General features: G+C 53.3%; 1 protein-coding gene across 1 annotated transcript; it reads left to right on the forward strand.

Annotated features, from left to right (window-relative positions):
• Positions 1 to 795: 795 nt before the first annotated feature.
• Positions 796 to 18,590, forward strand: SNRNP70 (small nuclear ribonucleoprotein U1 subunit 70). The gene is made up of 10 exons (XM_036425652.2): positions 796 to 935; positions 1,700 to 1,856; positions 4,003 to 4,065; positions 4,171 to 4,225; positions 7,812 to 7,876; positions 8,032 to 8,094; positions 8,673 to 8,754; positions 11,811 to 11,912; positions 17,624 to 17,711; positions 17,789 to 18,590. Exons 2-10 carry the CDS (start codon positions 1,710 to 1,712, stop codon positions 18,438 to 18,440), a joined length of 1,317 nt encoding a protein of 438 aa, XP_036281545.1. The 5' UTR covers positions 796 to 935; positions 1,700 to 1,709; the 3' UTR covers positions 18,441 to 18,590.
• The last annotated feature ends 32 nt before the right edge of the window (positions 18,591 to 18,622 follow it).

Here is an 18,622-nt window from a genome sequence, read left to right on the forward strand (position 1 = left end):
CCCCTCCCCTAAATCAGGGCCTTTGCACCTGCTGTTAACCCCGGGCAGACCTCCCTTCCCCAGGGCCTTGGCTCAAATGTCACTTCTTCAGAAAACCTCCCATTAACGCCCTTTCTAAAACAGATCCGCTTTCACTGCCAATCCCCTTACTCTGTCCTATTTTTCTTTATCGCGCATGCCACTATCAGAAATTATATTTTATTCTTCTTAACACTTTTATGGTCCCTCCCTCATACAACGTGAGCTCCAAGAGTTTCCTTTAGTCACGTGCCATATTCCTAGAGGCCAAACAGCGCCTAGCACGCACGAGGCGCTCAGTGAGCAGTGACTGATTTCATAGACGAGACGCCCCAATGACCACACTAGTCGCATAGGGACTCTTTGCCAGCAGGCGGAGGGGTACCTCCAAGTACACCGACGACTGCCGCATGCGCGCAAGATCCGGGAAGTGTGTTAGGGAAAGGGGCGGGGCATCGAGAAGAGTCTCGCGGAGAGAAGCGGTTGGAGTCCAAATCTCTAGGTGCCGGAGCGGAGCGAGGGCTCGGGGCGGCCGCGCGTGCGCACTGCGAGCTCCCGCCCGCCGCGGCGAGGGAGCGTGAGGCGCCCGGAGGCGGGGCCGAGGCCTCGCGCTTGCGCAGTGCCCGCGGCGGAGCCGGATCCCGGCGCGTGTGGGCGGCTCGCGCCTGGAGCGGCGCGTGCGCAGCGCGGCGGCGGAGGGATTCGGGGCCGGCCCCACATCCTGCGCCGCCGCGAGCCGAGGCCGCGCGGGCTCCTCAGCAGCGGTCTGGTGCGCGCGCTCGGCGGGCGACGGAGGCAGCCGGACGCGGACGCCGCTGGGGTCGAAGCCGGAGCAATAGTCCCTATTGCTGAGGGGCCGCCGCAGCCGCCGCGAGCCCCCGGACCGTCGCCGGGTCGAGGAGGGCGCCGCGCGGCGGGTGAGTGTGTCTGAGGGGCCTTCCCCGGGTGCGGGGCTGCTACCCCAAAAGCCCCTGCGGGCGGGGTCTGGGTCCTTTCCCCGCGGCCGGGCCCCGTCCCCCGCCGCCGCCACGGCCACCTTTCTGCACCCCTTACCCAGCGTCCTCTGGGCGCTCAGGCCCTCTCCCCACAGCCCTCCCGCGGCCCCTTACCCACAGGCCCTTGCGGTGTGTTGCCTTTTTTTTTTTTCCTTCTCTACCTCCGCGGTGTCCCGGACCCTTACCCATAATCCCGTTCGCCTGTGGGGGGGCTTGGACCCATTACCCACAAGCCCCGGCTCGAGGGTTTCGCTAAGGACGGACCCTCTCCGGTTATCGGAGGTTTCCCGCGACCCCTGCGCGTTCGCTGAGGTACGGGACCCCCGGCCGCCCTGCCCTCCCTCCCTCCTCCGCGTCCCTGACTTCCTCCATAGCCGCCAGGAAACCCCACAGCTCCTTGCTCGGGGACTCGGAGACTTACTGCTTAGAAAAACCCTTTTTCGGTTTTTGTTTCCCTCCCGGGCTTGCTGCACCCTCACGCAGCCCTCTTCCAAGAACTTGCCTTCTCGTTTCCATTTATTCCTTTTCTCCGTGGCATAGGGTCGCTCCGTGCCCTGACAGAAGCGATTTTCGTGCCGAGAACTTGCCCCCACTTCCCTCTGTTCTTGGGGGTGAGGCCTGGGAGGGGTTCGCTTCAGCTCCCGGGGCCCACCCTAACCCGAAGGCCCGTCCGCTTTCGCCGTCAGACTTGGCAAGATGACTCAGTTCCTGCCGCCCAACCTCTTGGCCCTCTTTGCCCCCCGGGACCCCATCCCGTACCTGCCACCCCTGGAGAAGCTGCCACATGAAAAGCACCACAATCAGCCTTACTGTGGCATTGCGCCCTACATCCGGGAATTTGAGGTGAGTGCACGGAGCAGGCTGGAGCGGGTTGGGGTTCTGGGGGTTGGGGTCGGGGTCCGGGATGTGGGAGCCCAGTCTCTGGCCATTTGCTACCCGTGTGGGCTTATTCTTTCTGATACTCGGTTTCTTATTGATTGCCGAGAGGAAGGGAGAGAGAGAGGAACATCAGTGATGAGAGAGAATCGTTGATCGGCTGTCTCCTCATGCCCCCTCCTTAACGACTGAGCCACAGCACTAGGAATTGAATTGTGCCCTCCTGGTTCAAAGGTCAGTGCTCAACCACTGAGCCACACTGGCTGGGCCAATTTCCTTGACTTAATGGGGTTGGTAATATACCCCTTGTGGGGTTTTGTGAAAATGCAGTCACTGGCAGTTGGATATTCAGGCTTTGGACTCGGTGGTCCTTGGCAGCTGAGTGACATTGGGCAGGTGATGCATCCTCGTAGTGCGTTTTCTTCATTTTCAGCAAAGGGTTATTATTACTTTTTCCGGAATATTGATGGGCAGTTAACTGCAAAATGTGTGCTACAATGCTTGGCAGTCAGCAAGTGTCAGTGTTTGTTTTTACCGTTTTTGACAGGCGCGAAGGGTTAGCGCCGTGTGGTGGAGAGCTTAAGACCGTGGGCTTGAGACTTACTGCTCCGCACCTTCAGGATAGACACGAACACAGCCTAGATTCCTGGGTCTCTCTCTTTTGTAAAATTGGGTAACAACATCCGCTCTTAAGGTGCATCAGAGCACACCTGAGCAACGGTGGCACGAAGCCAGAAGTTGGAAAGGGCGGCGGGAGGCGGAGAAAGTGGCAGAGCTTGTTAGCGGAGAGAGAACAGAAGATTGGTTCTGTCGTGGGATTTGCCGCCCTCCGTGAGCCGGACACGGGGAATGTTATTAGCCAGTTAAGCCAATTTAATGGCTGCAGTCCAGTGGCACCCTCTGGTGATGTGGTTACGCGCCAGTTATATTTAATGAGGGTGGTGAGATCTGCTGGCCCCAGGGGGTGTGCAGTTGTCTGCTTCTGAGCATTGTACTGGTGGGCCTTTGGCTTCAGGCCTGGTCCCAGTTTCAGTCTGTGACGGACAGATCCATTGCAGATGGATGCTTTTGGTCCACGCAGAAGCATTGTTTCCTAGCATTTTATTTATTTATTATTTTATTTATTTTTTTTTCCACACACACACACACACACACACACATACAAATCCAACCTATTTTTTATTTTTATTTTTTAAATATATTTTATTGATTTTACACAGAGAGGAATTGAGAGGGACAGAGTTAGAAACGTCGATGAGAGAGAAACACCGACCAGCTGCCTCTTGCACACCCCCTACTGGGGATATGCCCGCAACCAAGGTACATGCCCTTGACCGGAATCGAACCCGGGGCCCTTCAGTCCCCAAGCCAACGCTCTATCCATTGAGCCAAACCGGTCCCGGCTGTTTCCTAGCATTTCAAAAGAAGGCATATGGCCCTGGCTGGGGAGCTCCGCTGGAGCCTCTTCCTGATGTGCCAGGGTTTCGGTTCCATCCCCTGTCAGGGCACTTACAGAAATCAACCAGTGGATGTGGAATGGGTGGAACAGCAAATCGATGCCTTCCCTCTCCCCCAAAATAAATAAGTAAACAACAACAGACTACGAAATAGAAGAAGAGAATTTCTTATTGTATAGGTATAAAAACGCTCCCCTGTCAGATTGCTGTAGACCTGTGAACACTACTTCTGATTTCTGTGCTTCTCTTTTTAAAAAATATATATATTTTATTGATTTTTCACAGAGAGGAAGAGAGAGAGATAGAGAGCTAGAAACATCGATGAGAGAGAATCATCGATCAGCTGCCTCTTGCACCCCCCTCCTGGGGATGTGCCCGCAACCAAGGTACATGCCCTTGCCCGGAATCGAACCCGGGACCTTTCAGTCTGCAGGCTGATGCTCTATCCACTGAGCGAAACCGGTCCCGGCTGATTTCTGTGCTTCTCTTAACACAGACCGGGAACAGTTTGCCAATGGCAGTGGTGCCACTCCCCTGCCTCCACTGGCCTGCAAACTGTCCTTGTTTGCTTGCTTGTATGTGTGGCCGAGATGCTTCTTACTGCTTTGCCATTTCCCGCAGTCCCTCCCACCTGTCATCTCTCTTCTCGTTCCCAGGACCCTCGAGATGCCCCTCCCCCGACACGCGCAGAAACGCGGGAGGAGCGCATGGAGAGGAAGGTATGTAACTGCCTCCTGGCCCGGCCTTTTGTGTCCCCTTCTCCGGGCAGTCCTTGACATTAGGGCACTTTTGTCTGCATTTAATTTCCACCTTTCTCCTGACAGAGACGAGAAAAGATTGAGCGGCGACAGCAGGAAGTGGAGACAGAACTAAAAATGTGTAAGCCTCTTTCCTTCTCCCACATCTCCTCTTCAAAGGTCAACCCTGAGAGCCTGTTTGGGGAAAATAGGGCTGTTGGTTCACGTCTTAGCCCCCGCTCTGTCAGGCACTATGTTCACTGTGGTCCCTAAGCAGGAGAGGGGAGGAGGGCTGGCAGGAAAGGAGAGCGGGTGCCTCGGGCTGCGCATTGGAGGGGCTGCCACAGTCCAGCTGGGTCCCAGGCTGAGGAGTGAGGGCCTGGCTGGTGACATAGTCCTGGCTCCACCTGAGCGCCCTGACCCTTGGGCTGGACGTTCCATCCCTTCCAGGTACTGGAACGGGACTTTGGGGGAGAGCAGCCGTTTACCAGATTTTATAACTTGGGGTGGCCTTTGTGACAACGAGTGCCTCCTCCTATGAGGCACCCCAGCCTTCTTCCTGGGAGGCTCCTCAGGAGCTTCTGCACGTGTCTGACCTCCAAAGACCTGGTCTACCTGACCGTCAGCCCTGACTCCCTGCGGCTGCCTTCTCTCTGCCCAAAGGCATCCTGGGCCCAGGGCCCAGGCTTTCCCCTCTCACCAACCTGGCCGTTTTGGGGTGTTTTCTTTCCTGGGACACGGCCATCCAATTTTGCAGGACAGCAGTTGTTGTTATCCAGTTTTTTGTTTAAAAATGATATTCCCTGGATCACATGATCTCACACATCTAGAGGAAATAATGAACAACGTAAACTGATGAACAAAAACAGACCCAGAGAAAGAGAAGCAGCGATCAGACTCTCAGAAGGAAAGTAGGGGAGGATGGGGGTAAGGGGAAGAGATCAACCAAAGGACTTGTGTGCCTGCAGATGGGCCTAGCCAGTGGCCATGGAGAGAACAGGAGGGGGGGGGGCATATGTGGGGAGGGGTTTGGGATGGGAATGGGAGGATGAGGACAATTATGTGATACCAAAATAAAAAAATAAAAAATACCCTTATAACCCGGCCAGTGTGGCTCAGGGGTTGAGCATCAACCTATGAACCAGGAGGTCATGGTTCGATTCCTGGTCAGGGCACAGGCCTGCAGTTCAGGCTCAACCCTCTCTTGCATGGGAGACATGCAAGAGGCAGCTGATCGACGATCCTCTCTCATCATTGATGTTTCTATTCCTCTCCTTTCCTCTCTGAAATGAATAAAAACATAATTAAAATAAAAAAACGTGTGTGTGTGTGTGTGTGTGTGTGTGTGTATATATATATATGTGTGTGTGTGTGTGTGTGTGTGTATATATATATGTGTATATATATATACTTTTATTGATTTCAGAGATGAAGGGAGAGGGAGAGAGAGAGAGAAACATCAGTGATGAGAAAGAATCGTCGATCGGCTGCCTCCTGCACTCCCCACACTGGGGATCGACCCTGCAACCCAGGCCTGTGTCCTGACCAGAATCAAACCTCAGACCCTTCAGTCCACAGGCTGGGGCTGGTTATAGTTTTTAAAAGGTCCTTATTAGAAACTAAAGTGGTATATCTGTGGACTTGAACCCCAGTGGAGGGTGTGCAAGAAGCAGCCATCAATGTTTCTCCCTTTCCCTCTCTTTCTAAAAACATCAATAAAAAATTTTTTTCTAAAGTCATCGGGAACTTAGTTTGTGTTCGCCTCTCACAGGACACAGATCTTTGACTTTTCTGGCTTCTTGTAACAAACTGCCTTCCTGAGAAGCCAGTGCCTGGGGTTCAGTGGGGCCTGCTGGTCAGGACATCTGGCTGTGCAGTCAGGTTCGGGTGTAGAGTCAGGTGTGGTCTCTGCTGCTCCTGCTCTGACATGCCTCAGGGCTTAGTTTTGTTTCTCTTTGCACATAAATAATTATCAGCTGTCCAGCACAGTATCCCATATTATGCATTTAGTGTGAGTATTCCTTTTCTCATTTTCTCCCAGGATGTGGAAGTCCTGTTGGTAGCGCTGTGTGTAGAAGAACCGCTGTCTGTGCAATGGGCAGGGTGCTGTGGGGCCTTGGCAGGAGTCCGGGCCATTGTGTGTGCCGGGGCCGCCATCCTGGTGGGAAGGACTTCTTCCCAGGCTTGACCCGTCAGAGTGGCCTGTGCCAGTGGTTGGCAAACTGGCTCGTGAGCCACGGTTTGCCACTCTGTTGACTAATGAGTTTGCCAACCATTGCTAGGAAAAAACACTTAAAAAACATTTAAAAGGATATATTTTATTGATTTTTTACAGAGAGGAAGGGAGAGGGATAGAGAGTTAGAAACATTAATGAGAGAGAAACATCGACCAGCTGCCTCCTGCAAACTCCCACTGGGGATGTGCCCGCAACCAGTGCACATGCCCTTGACCGGTTTGAACCTGGGACCCTTCAATCCGCAGACCAGCGCTCTATCCACTGAGCCAAACCGGTTTCGGTTAAAAAACATTTTAATAATGTACTGAAACCGGTTTGGCTCAGTGGATAGAGCGTCGGCCTGCGGACTGAAAGGTCCCAGGTTCAATTTCGGTCAGGGGCATGTGCCTTGGTTGCGGGCGCATCCCCTGTGGGGGGTGTGCAGGAGGCGGCTGGTCGATGTTTCTCTCTCTCTCTGATGTTTCTAGCTCTCTTTCTCTCCTTTCCTCTCTGTAAAAAATCAACCAATATATATATATATATATATATATATATATAGTGTGTGTGTTGTTTTTTTTTTAAAGCTTTAAAAACAAAACAGTAATGTACTAATGTATTTAACCTGAAGTCAGAACTTCTGGGTAAGGATAATGCCTTACACAGTGGTCAGCAAATTCATTAGTCAACAGAGCAGCAAACTGGTCTATGCCATTGATTTTGTAATAGAATCTGGCTCTTTTTTTTTATTTTTTTTTTTATTAAATATATTTTATTGATGTTTTTACAGAGAGGAAGGGAGAGAGATAGAGAACCAGAAACGTCGATGAGAGAGAAACATCGACCAGCCGCCTCTTGCACACCCCCTACTGGGGATGTGCCCGCAACCAAGTACATGCCCCTGACCGGAATCGAACCCGGGACCCTTCAGTCCGCAGACTGATGCTCTACCACTGAGCTAAACCGGTTTCGGCTAGAGTCTGGCTCTTGTCTGTGGAGACAGTTGCTCCTCAGTGGCCCTTCGGTAGTAAGGCAGGAAGAAAGAATCCGATTAACCTCTTGTGAGCTCTGATTGCAGCCCTCCGTTCTTCCCGGAGGCTTGCATGTTCCTAAACGCCCACTCAGCCGCCCACTCAGCCCAAGAGGGTTGCTTGATCTCCGGTCTCCCTTCAGGCTGCAGTTTCGGGCTGTGCCAGTGGAGGGCAGTGTGGCCCTATCGGTGAAGGAACACGGCTCCTCCAGGGCGCTCAGGCTGCCTCCTCAGAGATGCCCAATCAAGTTGAGGTACAGCTGAGAGAGACAGGCCTTCGGGATTGTAGAAGTGGCAGGCTGGCCCCATCTGTTATGAGAAGCTTGGAGTCCCTCCTTCCCTCCCACATCAGCTCACACCAGCCACCTTGTGAAGGCTGCTGTGCCTCCAGGGAACCAGGACTCCAGGTCACCAGCCGTCTTCCGTAATGGCCTCTGTCCGTCTGTCTGTCTCTGTCTTCCACTGACACTTCTCTTCTCGTGCAGGGGACCCTCACAACGATCCCAACGCTCAGGGTGACGCCTTCAAGACGCTCTTTGTGGCCAGAGTGGTGAGTCCGAGGCCTGGCGCCCAGAGGAGCCTAGTCCGGCTGCTGGGAGCTGGGCTGGGACAGAGGCAGAGGGCAGTCCCAGTGATGCTCTGGGAAAGGGTCAGCTTTGAGACGGTGCACTCCTCCCACTTAACCCTGCACCTCTCTCCCTGTAGAACTATGACACGACGGAATCCAAGCTCCGGAGGGAATTTGAAGTATATGGACCCATCAAAAGAGTGAGTGGACTGGGGCTGGGCATTTAAGTTGGGGAACGTGGAGGGAGGGGAAGGCTGGCTCCCAATCCACACACTGACTTTGTAGCGGAAGCACCTTTTAGGAAATGGTGACTCCTTGTTGGTTTCGAGCAGGGGCTGGTAAACTGCCAACTCACTATCTGTAAATACTGTTTGTTGGTGTCCAGTCAACCCCATTACTGTGGTCGGTCGCTGCTGATGCTGCTGCTGTAATGCAGAGTTGGGTCATTGCAACACAGACTGTGTGGCCCTCAGGGCCAGAAATACCTGCTGTCTGGCTCTTCATAGAAACGTATGCCGACTCCTGTTTCAGAGCAAGACTTTCTATTTCCCTGAAATTTCCTCATTTAATTTCAACATCCCTTAAACATTCTGGGCAGTAGTGAGGGTTTGAGGTCATCCTGCAATAAACTGCTTAGCCCATTACCGTTAAGTGTCAGAGACGGTCTGAGGCATCTGTCTTGGGCATCACCCAACCCAGGGCCTGACAGGCGGGCTGTGTGGTTGATGGGCTGAGGATTCCCTTTTCCTGGATAACCTCTGCCCGCCCCGCCCTCCAGATACACATGGTGTACAGCAAGCGGTCAGGGAAGCCCCGAGGCTACGCCTTCATCGAGTACGAACATGAGCGAGATATGCACTGTGAGTACCTCCCTCCGAGCCGGCCCTCTGACCTCTCTGCTGCCCCAGCCCCTTCCCGTGTGCCCCCCCCCATCCTGCCAAACCTGACATTAGCAATGTCCTTTCTCCTCCTCCCTCTGTTCTCTAATATATCTTTTTTTTTATACGTGTATGTGTTTAAAAAAGACATCCCCCACAGTGTGTGTGTGTGTGTGTGTGTGTGTGAGAACCTGGGGAGGTAAGTGTCACACGTTGAACCTTGGGCAAGGAGGGATCTGGGTGGGGGTTGGAGCCGTTGAAGGTGGGTGGAGGGGTCGGATTTTCGGGAAGCCTCTCCCCGTTCCCCCACTGGATCGGGGCAGCCAGGTTGGAATGAGGACTGGCCTTTGAACCAGCCTTTCTTCCCTCCAGCAGAGCTGGGGCGAGGCTACCCGGCCCTCCGCCTCCCCATCCTGGCCCCCACTCTGTTTCTCAGCGGGCAGCGGGCTGGTAGGCATGTTCAGCGCCTGCCCCCACAATCCAAAGCCCCCTCTGAGGCCACAGCAGCGTCCACATGGGCAGGGATGGGTGGGTGGGGGCGGGCGTGGCTGCGGCGTGTCCAGGGGCCGCCATATTAATTGACTGTTCTTATTGTCACTGCAGCCACCACGCAGCTGGCTTGCAGCTGATGCTTACGCTCCCCTTACAACACCTCAGTGTATGGTTGGTATAAGGGTTTGTATATGGGTAAGATCACTCAGCACCGCACACCAGCCCAGCTTAGCCAGGCAGCTTAGGAGCAGCGAGGCATCCCTCCTCCCATCCCCAGTCACCCCCTCAGACTCCCTGCACCCAGCACCTTTTCCTTGACGGGTGCCCTTTGGTCCCTCCTGACCCCAATCCACACGCTCTCGACGATCTTGCTGATCCAGGAGGGGACGAGGAACCCTGACGGGAAAGGCTTCTGGCCTCTCGGTCTGGGTTCCATCCAACCACTGACTGACCTGCTTCGTGATGTCAGCGGCTCGGTGGCGAGAACAAGGGGCTGCTTGGGGACAGGGCTCCGTTGGAACCCTTCACCCCTCCGCTCCCTGCCCCTGTGCCTTCTGCGGGGCCGTCACTGGTGGCCCTGCAGAAACTTTGGTCGCTAGACTTGGGGTGCTTCCCCATTCCTGTCTGCCTTCTCATGGTGAGGCCTCGAGGGGCTGTGTGCCCCGTTGTTCTCCAGAGTGCATGGAATTAGGGACTGGGGTGTGGGAGGGATCGAGTGACAGGCTGCAAACAGCTGATGGTGTTGTAGACTTCACTTCAGACCCTCCACTGCCTAGAGACCTAAGAGAGGGAGAGAGAGAAGCCTAGAAGCACACACGTCACATGTTTCCTTTGCTGTTATTTGGGGTTGGGCCTCTTCTGGGGTTTGGGACACTGAACTAGAACAGGGTTCCTTTGCTCCACTGTTCCTGGTCCTTTAAATCCCTTCCCTGACTACCCTCCTCTCCCCAGGGGTCACGTTGGCCCCTCCTCAGGTCATGGGCAGCACTCCATCTCCTGGACCCCGAGGCTGCCCTGTGTGCCAGCCTCCGGGCTGAAGCAGGTTGGGGGGAGTGTTGGGTTCGAGATGGAAAATGGCTCCATGTGCTGAGGGGAAGGGCCGTGTGCCTAGGCTAGCATGGACTCTATGGGGAAGGTGCGGGTGGACGGGTCTGCCATGCCTCCCCAGCCTTCTTTGTAAATGTAGGCTTCCCAGCTCCCGACTTGATGTAAATTCTGGTGTCCCTCTTTCGAGGCCTCCCTAAGGTTTTTTGGGGTCCACCACTTCTCTGCCTGTTGCCAGGTGGTGCAGGAGATGTGGTTCTCCCTCTCCGTGGTTCCCCCGAACCCCCCATTTCCCCGCCCTGTAGCTTTAGCTGACCCTGTGGGGGTGGGGGTGGGGTCGGTGCGCTTGCTCAGGTAAGCTTGGGGGCTCCAGGTAAGCGGTCCCGTGTCCCCCCCCGGGAAGCCCGCCTCCACGCCAGGCCCCCAGGAGTTGCCGGGCCCCCCCCATCCCGCTCGGTTTGGACACCCGCAAGGCCGGCATCGGTAAATGGCACCTTTTTCTCTTCCTCTGGTTGTTATTGGGGGGGAGCGGGCTGGGGCGGGGCAGGGTATTGTGGTTGGTTGAGGTGACCCCCTAGGCCAGGGCTGGGGGAGGAAAGGGACTCTTTTGGCCTTCCCTACAGCCCTGTGTGAGACAGGCCGGGGCCAGGCCTGCCCTTGGCTGTGCCCCGCCCAGGAGTGGGATCAGCCTCCCTGCATCTCCCCCTCCACTCCCGGCCTTCCTGAGGCCCAGGCTGGGTTGCCTGCCCAGCGTGTGTGGCCCTGGGGTGTGGAGGGAGAGATGGGGTGGCCTGGGGTTGGGTGGCAGATCAGTCGTCTCAGGTAAGGCAGGAATGTTCGGTAGCACCGCACGTCTCCCATGCCTCCCTCCACTCGCCCTCCCCTGCCTGCTGTACGGGGCCCCTCCAGGCCCCCCAGGCCCCTTGGGAGCACCGTAACCTGCGCTTCTGCTCCCTGCCATCTAAAGATTTCTCCCATCCCTCTGGTTCATTTTCTGTTCTGATGTCTGTTCCCTCCACACTCACCACCCCTCCACACGAAAAATAAAAATAAAACAAAACGGTGTGAACGGGGGTGCAGAGCGGCCCCTGGGCCTCCTCCCGGGCATGGTGTTAGGGTGCATGCCTGGGGCGCGGAGGCGGCCTCCACACGGCCGGGTCCAGCCTGAAGTTAACCTTCGGTTTCTTTGCAGCAACTTTGGCCACCTTGGCGAGAGGGGGCTGCTCTGTCATTTGGGAGTAGAAAGGGCGGTTGAGGGGGGGGTCTTGCCCCCCCAATGGTGATTGGGGGGTGATAAGGAAGCAGGTGTGAGATGGAGCAGGCCCCTCCCTGATTGGGGAGAGGGTTGGTCTGGCTGTCAGTTGCCTGGCTGGCTGGTGGGCGTGTGTGAGAGTGTGAGTGCCTTGAGGGGGACGGATGGGGATGCTGCCTGGCTGGGCCCTGTCCTGACTAGAGGACCCTCTGGGGACTCCTCCCCTCCCCCCTCCCCACATCTGTTGCAGCCGCTTACAAGCACGCAGACGGCAAGAAGATTGATGGCAGGAGAGTCCTTGTGGATGTGGAGAGGGGCCGGACGGTGAAGGGCTGGCGGCCCCGGAGGCTGGGTGAGCACATTTGCCCGTGCTGGGCTCTGGAGGCTGTGTGCTTGGCAGCTTCGTTCTCTCCTTTTTCTTCTGTCCCCTCTTCTGCTTCCTGTCTTCCCGTCCTCTCCTTGTTCCCCTGAGGCTGCTCACGTCCTCCTCCCTCTCCACTTCATCCTCGTATCACCCTCATATTGCTGGTGTTCTCTTTCTGGGTTACTGAGTAGGAACAGGGGTGCTAGCCTGGAGAGGCTAGTCTGGGACCAAATGCCAGTTTGTACTTATTAGCTGGTGGCTTTTTCCTCTTCCTGTCTCAATTTTCTCATCCTGGGAAATGCTAATAATCTCAGAGTTCACATGCCCAGCTTGACAGTGGCATATGGTGGGCCTTGTAAATGTCATCATCTCATCCACTCGCTCTCTGCTCTTGCTCATCCATTCATTGGTTCAGCACATGCTCATTTGATCGCCAGCTGTGTACCAGGCTTCTCTAGTCAAGAGCAAGACATGCATAGACAGCTCCTGCTCTCGCAGCTTCCTATATTCGGTCCCCCTCACTGTCTGTTTCTAATTGTCATTCACGCTCTCAGCCAAGGTCAGTTTGTTTGCAGTTATCAGAAGTATATTTGAAGGGGCCTGTCAGTATAGAATCCTGAGGATCTTTTGGAGCCCAGAGACATGTGACGCCAGTGGCCTTGGCAGTCACACCTTAAAACTGGAAAGAACTACCTCTGGCATCTGTGCAGCTGGCTTCTGCCTTGTTCGCTGTCCATGCAGACCTGTCTTTTCTGTGCCTCCCCACACTGGCCCAGTGTGGCATTCCACAGCTCCCTGCTCTACACCCAGTCCTGAAAGAATCGATGCACTTAGGGATACGTGGCTCTGATTGGCTCAGCATTGGGCCTGGCCCTGGGGCTGAGCGTCTGCCATCCAAACATGTCTGTTAAGCGTGTTGACTCCTGCAAGAGTGAGTGACAGCTCTCAGAGGAGATGGCCTTTCCTGGGTAGACGCCTTAAGTGGGTCCAGTACCCTCTGCTCTTTTTAAATATATATATATATTTAAATAAATAAATTAAATAAATAAATAAATAAATACACATACATATATATAGAAAGGGAGAGGGAGACAGAAAAGGAAACAATGATGAGAGAATCATTAGCTGCCTCCTGCACACCCCCTACTGGGGATTGAGCCTGCACCCCGGGCATGTGCCCTTGGCCAGAATCGAATCTGAGACCCCTCAGTCCGCAGGCTGACGCTCTATCCATTGAGCCCAATCAGCTAGGGCTACCCTCTGCTCTTATTCCTGCCTCCCAGTCTGCTGTCCTCACCCTTGACTTGCCTGTGCTGGGTAGACCACTCATCTGCTGAGACTCTGAACTTGGTAGACTGGACAGGGTCTTACCTGCTCTCTGGTTTCTCTGGGTGCAGTGGATTCTTCAGTCTGAAAGGAATCCCAGAATCCTTTCGTTAGGGTGGCATTCAGACTTTCTGATGGTGATACCTGGTATATCCTGAGCCAGTATACATATGTAAATATACATTTACATATGTATAAAACCTGCCCAGCCAGTGAAGCTCAGTGATTGAGTGCTGACTTCTGAACCAGGTCGTGGTTAGATTCCTGGTCAGAGCACATGCCCACGTTGCAGACTTGATCCCCAGTGTAGAATGTGCAGGTGGCAGCCAATAAACGATTCTCCCTTATCATTGATGTTTCTATCTTTCCCTCTCCATATCTGAAATAGTAAAAATATATATTTTTAGAAATGCATACAACCCAAATTTTATGAAGTAATTATCTTTTCCATATGCAGTGCATACTAATACTTTATACTATAGTCTGTTTTGTGTATGTGTGTATTTATGATTGTATGTACTAGTTGTAACCCATCAAATTGAAGATGTGAGCCGAAACCGGTTTGGCTCAGTGGTGGAGCGTCGGTCTGTGGACTGAAAGGTCCCAGGTTTGATTCTGGACAAGGGCATGTATTATACATTGGTTGTGGGCACATGTCCAGTATGGGGTGTGCAAGAGGCAACTGGTCGATGTTTCTCATCGACGTTTCTAACTCTCTCTCCCTCTCCCTTTCTCTCCGTAAAAAATCAATAAAATATATATATTTTTAAAAATTGATGACTGATCCACTGCTAGGTTGAGACCTGAACATGGAAAACACCAGCATATTCTGCCCATACTTGTGATGTACCAGGTGCCTGGTCAGTTGCTTGTCTCTATTGGAATGCCCCTGATAGCCAAGCAGCCTCTTTCCTTTTTCACCCTCGCTACTGCGTCATTCCGCATGTGGAGCTCCAGGCTGCTTCACTCCTGCACAGGGCCTGTGAAGCCCTTTAGCTGTCCTTCAATTCTAAATGAGAGCTTTACTGAGTGGAGTAATCTTGGTTGTAGGTCCTTGCTATTTATCACTTTGAATATTTACTGTTGTGGGCATTACAGATGCCCCTCCCCTCTTACTACTCCCTGGCCCCTCTCTGCCTGATTCCTGCCCTGCCCCAGGCCTTCACCACCTATTGTCTGTCCTTAAGTAAGTCACATATGCATGAGTGGAGGGGAACAAAGGGGGGGAAGACTGGGGGGGGGGGGATCTGTAACAGTGTCAACAATAAAAAAAGTTTTAAAAGAATAAAATAAAATAAAATCTTTGGCTAATCTTTTTCTGTCCCCCCTCCCCTCTTCCCTCTGAGATTCATCAGTTTGTTCTATATTTCCATGCTCTGATCTATTTTATTCAACAGTTCGTTTTGTTCATTAGATTTTTTTCATATATTTTGCCTTTTTTTTTTTTACTTTTATACAGAACAACAAACTAGGCTGCTTTTTTTAAAATCTATTTTGCCTTTTAGATTCAGTTGTTGATATGTATTTGTTGCCATTTTGTTGTTTATATTTTTTATCTCCTTTTTCGTTTTCTTAAAGAATACCTTTCAGCATTTCATATAATATTGGTTTTGTGTTGATTAACTCCTTTATTTTTTTCTTGTCTGTGAAGCCCTTTATCTGTCCTTTAATTCTGAATGATAGCTTTGCTGGGTAATCTTGGTTGTAGATCCTTGCTATTCATCACTTAGAATATTTCTTGCCATTCCCTCTGGCCTGCAAATTTCTATTGAGAAATTAGCTGATAGTTGTATGGGCTCTCCCTTAACTGCTTTTCTCTTAATGCTTTTAAGATTCTCTTTGTTCTTAACCCTTGGCATTTTAATTATGTGTCTTGGTGTAGGCCTCTTTGGGTTCCTCTTAGTTGGGACTCCTCATGCTTGTCAGTCTATTTCTTTCACCAGGGGAAGTCTTATGTTATTATTTTTTTAAATAACATTTTTATAGATTTCAGAGAGTAAGGGAGGGGGAAGGAAAGGTAGAAACATCAATGATGAAAGAGAATCATTGATTTGATGTCCCTGCATCCCGCCTACTGGGGATCAAGCCTGGAACTCAGGCATGTGCCCTGACCTGGAGTTGAACCCATGACCTCCTGGCTCATAGATCAGTGCCGTTACTATTTCTTCAAATAGGTTTTCAATATGTTGCTCTCGCTCTTCTGGCACCTCATAATGTGAATATTGGTACACTTAAAGTTGTCCTAGAGGCTCATTACACTATCTTCATGTTTTTGGATTCTTTTTCTTTTTGCTATTCTAATTGGGTGTGCCTCATATTCCAAATTAATTGTTGGTTTGGTTCTTGAAATCTCTTCTGTTGAATCTCTGTAAATTATTCTTTATTTCAGTTATTGTGTGCTTAATTTCTGACTGGTTCTTTTTCATGTTTTGACTTTCTCATTAAGCATTTTGAAAGTCTCATGATGATCCTTGAGTAACTTTATAACCATGGTTTTTAACTCGATATCCAGTAATTTGCTCGCTTCCATTTATTTCGTTTGTGGCATGTTTCTTTGTGTATAGTTTGGATGCTTTCCTGTGTTTGTTTGTGAGTATTATGTAGAGCCGCTATGTCTCCTGGAATTGGTAGAGAGGCCTTGGAGGGTAGGCGTGCTGTAGACCCAGTGGCTCAGTCTTTCCGGCCACCTGAGCTGGGCCCTCTCGGTGTGCCCCTGTGTAGTCTGTGTGCTACGGATTGCTGTTGGCATCACTGGGAGGAATTGAGCTCAGGCCAATTGGTTGTGAGAACCAGCTGCTTCTACAGTGGAAGAGCAGGTGTGCAGGAGACACCCGTATGGAACAGGACTGGCTTCAGTGGGGCTTTGGCGCTCGCTGAGTTGTTGTGTCGCTGTGGATGTGCAGAGATGTGATCTCGTGTGGTCTGAAGCTGTCCGCTGTGCATTTGCTGTGGGGCCTGGAAGGGGCGGTCAGCCATGCCGGGGCCATCCAGCAGGAGCCACAAAGAGGTCTGAGGATGGCTGCTGCTTACATTGGGCTCGTACAGTGCCTAGTGAGGCCTTTTACTGATAGGTTCGGGCATGCTGATGCCAGCTGCTTGTTTCAGAGTTTAAGCCTGAGCCCAGACAGACCATTCATATGGAAAAGCAGCTGCACCCCCAGACAGCTTTGGTGGGGCTGCAGATTGGATAGGCATTGGGAACAGTGTGAACCAGGCCGATGCAAACTCGGGTGTGGCTGCCGGCCAGCTCGGCCATGGGAGGTCCCAGCCCATGAGCAGGGACCCCTGGGACCACCCTGCGGTGGTGGCAGACCATCTGTTCCTCCCCCAAAGCTGCCTGGTGCTGGGTCTCAGAGGGATTGCTTTCGAATAAGCTTGTGCACTGGCCTTTTAAGAGGAACACCTGGCTCTCTAGCAGCGTCTGTGTCATCAGCCACAATAGCCGCTGGTTTTTATAGTCAGAAGTTTTGGGGACTTGTCCCAGCTCTGGAACCCTGCGCTGAGGGTCCGGTATGGGGCTTCTGCAGCTGAGATAGCCCTCTTAGTTAAAAAAAAATGGCACATGTGGGTATGGGACCAGCTAGTTCTGTACATCCGCCCCTCCTACCGGTCTTGTACCTTCTTTACTTCTCTCGTAGGACTGCCATTCAACCACCTTTCAGGCGGTTCTAAATGACGGTGGTTGTGAGTTTCAGTTGTAGTTTTGATGTGGTGGTTGCAGGGGTGAGTTTTAGTTGTAGTTTTGATGTGGTTGCAGGGGTGAGTTTTAGTTGTAGTTTTGATGTGGTGGTTGCAGGGGTGAGTTTTAGTTGTAGTTTTGATGTGGTTGGAGGGGTGAGTTTTAGTTGTAGTTTTGATGTGGTTGTAGGGGTGAGTTTTAGTTGTAGTTTTGATGTGGTTGGAGGGGTGAGTTTTAGTTGTAGTTTTGATGTGGTTGCAGGGGTGAGTTTTAGTTGTAGTTTTGATGTGGTGGTTGCAGGGGTGAGTTTTAGTTGTAGTTTTGATGTGGTTGGAGGGGTGAGTTTTAGTTGTAGTTTTGATGTGGTTGGAGGGGTGAGTTTTAGTTGTAGTTTTGATGTGGTGGTTGTAGGGGTGAGTTTTAGTTGTAGTTTTGATGTGGTGGTTGTAGGGGTGAGTTTCAGTTGTAGTTTTGATGTGGTTGTAGGGGTGAGTTTCAGTTGTAGTTTTGATGTGGTTGGAGGGGTGAGTCCTGGCATTTACCTGTGCCGCTCTTGGCCTCTCTAAGAGAACGCCTAGCAGTGTCCTCACGGGACTTGGCCCATGGACACCAGCAGAGATGGACCCTTCCCTTGGCTCTTCGATCCTTACCCACATCCATGCCCAGGCTGACCTGTCCCTCTGCCCACCTCCAGGCGGCGGCCTCGGTGGGACCAGGAGAGGCGGGGCTGACGTGAACATCCGGCATTCTGGCCGCGACGACACCTCCCGCTACGACGAGAGGTGAGATTGGGCAGGTGGTCTCCCGGGAGGGGTGGCTGCGGGGCTCCGCACAGACACTCACCTCCGCGCTCCTCCAGGCCGGGCCCGTCCCCGCTTCCCCACCGGGATCGGGACCGCGACCGCGAGCGGGAGCGCAGGGAGCGGAGCCGCGAGCGCGACAAGGAGCGGGAACGGCGGCGCTCCCGCTCCCGGGACCGGCGGCGGCGGTCACGCAGCCGCGACAAGGACGAGCGGAGGCGCTCCCGGGAGCGGAGCAAAGACAAGGACCGGGAACGGAAGCGGCGGAGCAGCCGCAGCCGGGAGCGGGCGCGGCGGGAGCGGGAGCGCAAGGAGGAGCTGCGCGGTGGCGGAGGCGGCGGCGACATGGCGGAGCCCTCCGAGGCTGGCGATGCGCCTCCCGACGACGGGCCTCCTGGGGAGCTGGGTCCCGACGGCCCTGACGGTCCCGAGGAGAAGGGCCGGGACCGTGACCGGGAGCGACGCCGGAGCCACCGGAGCGAGCGGGATCGGCGCCGGGACCGGGACCGGGACCGGGATCGCGAGCACAAGCGGGGGGAGCGAGGCAGTGAGCGGGGCAGGGATGAGGCCCGCGGCGGGGGCGGGGGCGGCCAGGACAACGGGCTGGAGGGGCTGGGCAGTGACGGCCGAGACATGTACATGGAGTCCGAGGGGGGCGACGGGTATCTTGCTCCGGAGAACGGGTATTTGATGGAGGCTGCACCAGAGTGAAGAGCCGCCTCTGTTTGGACGTGTTCCTACCCCCGTTGCTGTCATCCTCTTCCCCCAACCTTGGCCACCGTCTAAGTTTGCCATCCATGGGTAGAAGTCTCCTTATTTGTTCTGGATTTAAAAATAAAATTAATTTCCTGTTAATGGGCACCTTGGTTTCTTCACTTATGTCTTCCCTAAAA

This window comes from Pipistrellus kuhlii, unplaced genomic scaffold (assembly GCF_014108245.1).
Source record: "Pipistrellus kuhlii isolate mPipKuh1 unplaced genomic scaffold, mPipKuh1.p scaffold_m20_p_84, whole genome shotgun sequence".
NCBI lineage: Eukaryota > Metazoa > Chordata > Mammalia > Chiroptera > Vespertilionidae > Pipistrellus > Pipistrellus kuhlii.

What these genes read in the sequence shown, in the direction of transcription:
- SNRNP70 (XM_036425652.2), top strand. Translation starts at nt 1,710, where the DNA reads ATGACTCAGTTCCTGCCGCCCAACCTCTTGGCCCTCTTTGCCCCCCGG. An exon ending in AGGAGCGCATGGAGAGGAAG is followed by an intron (nt 4,066 to 4,170) that starts GTATGTAACTGC and finishes TTCTCCTGACAG; the next exon opens with AGACGAGAAAAGATTGAGCG. An exon ending in CTGGCGGCCCCGGAGGCTGG is followed by an intron (nt 11,913 to 17,623) that starts GTGAGCACATTT and finishes GCCCACCTCCAG; the next exon opens with GCGGCGGCCTCGGTGGGACC.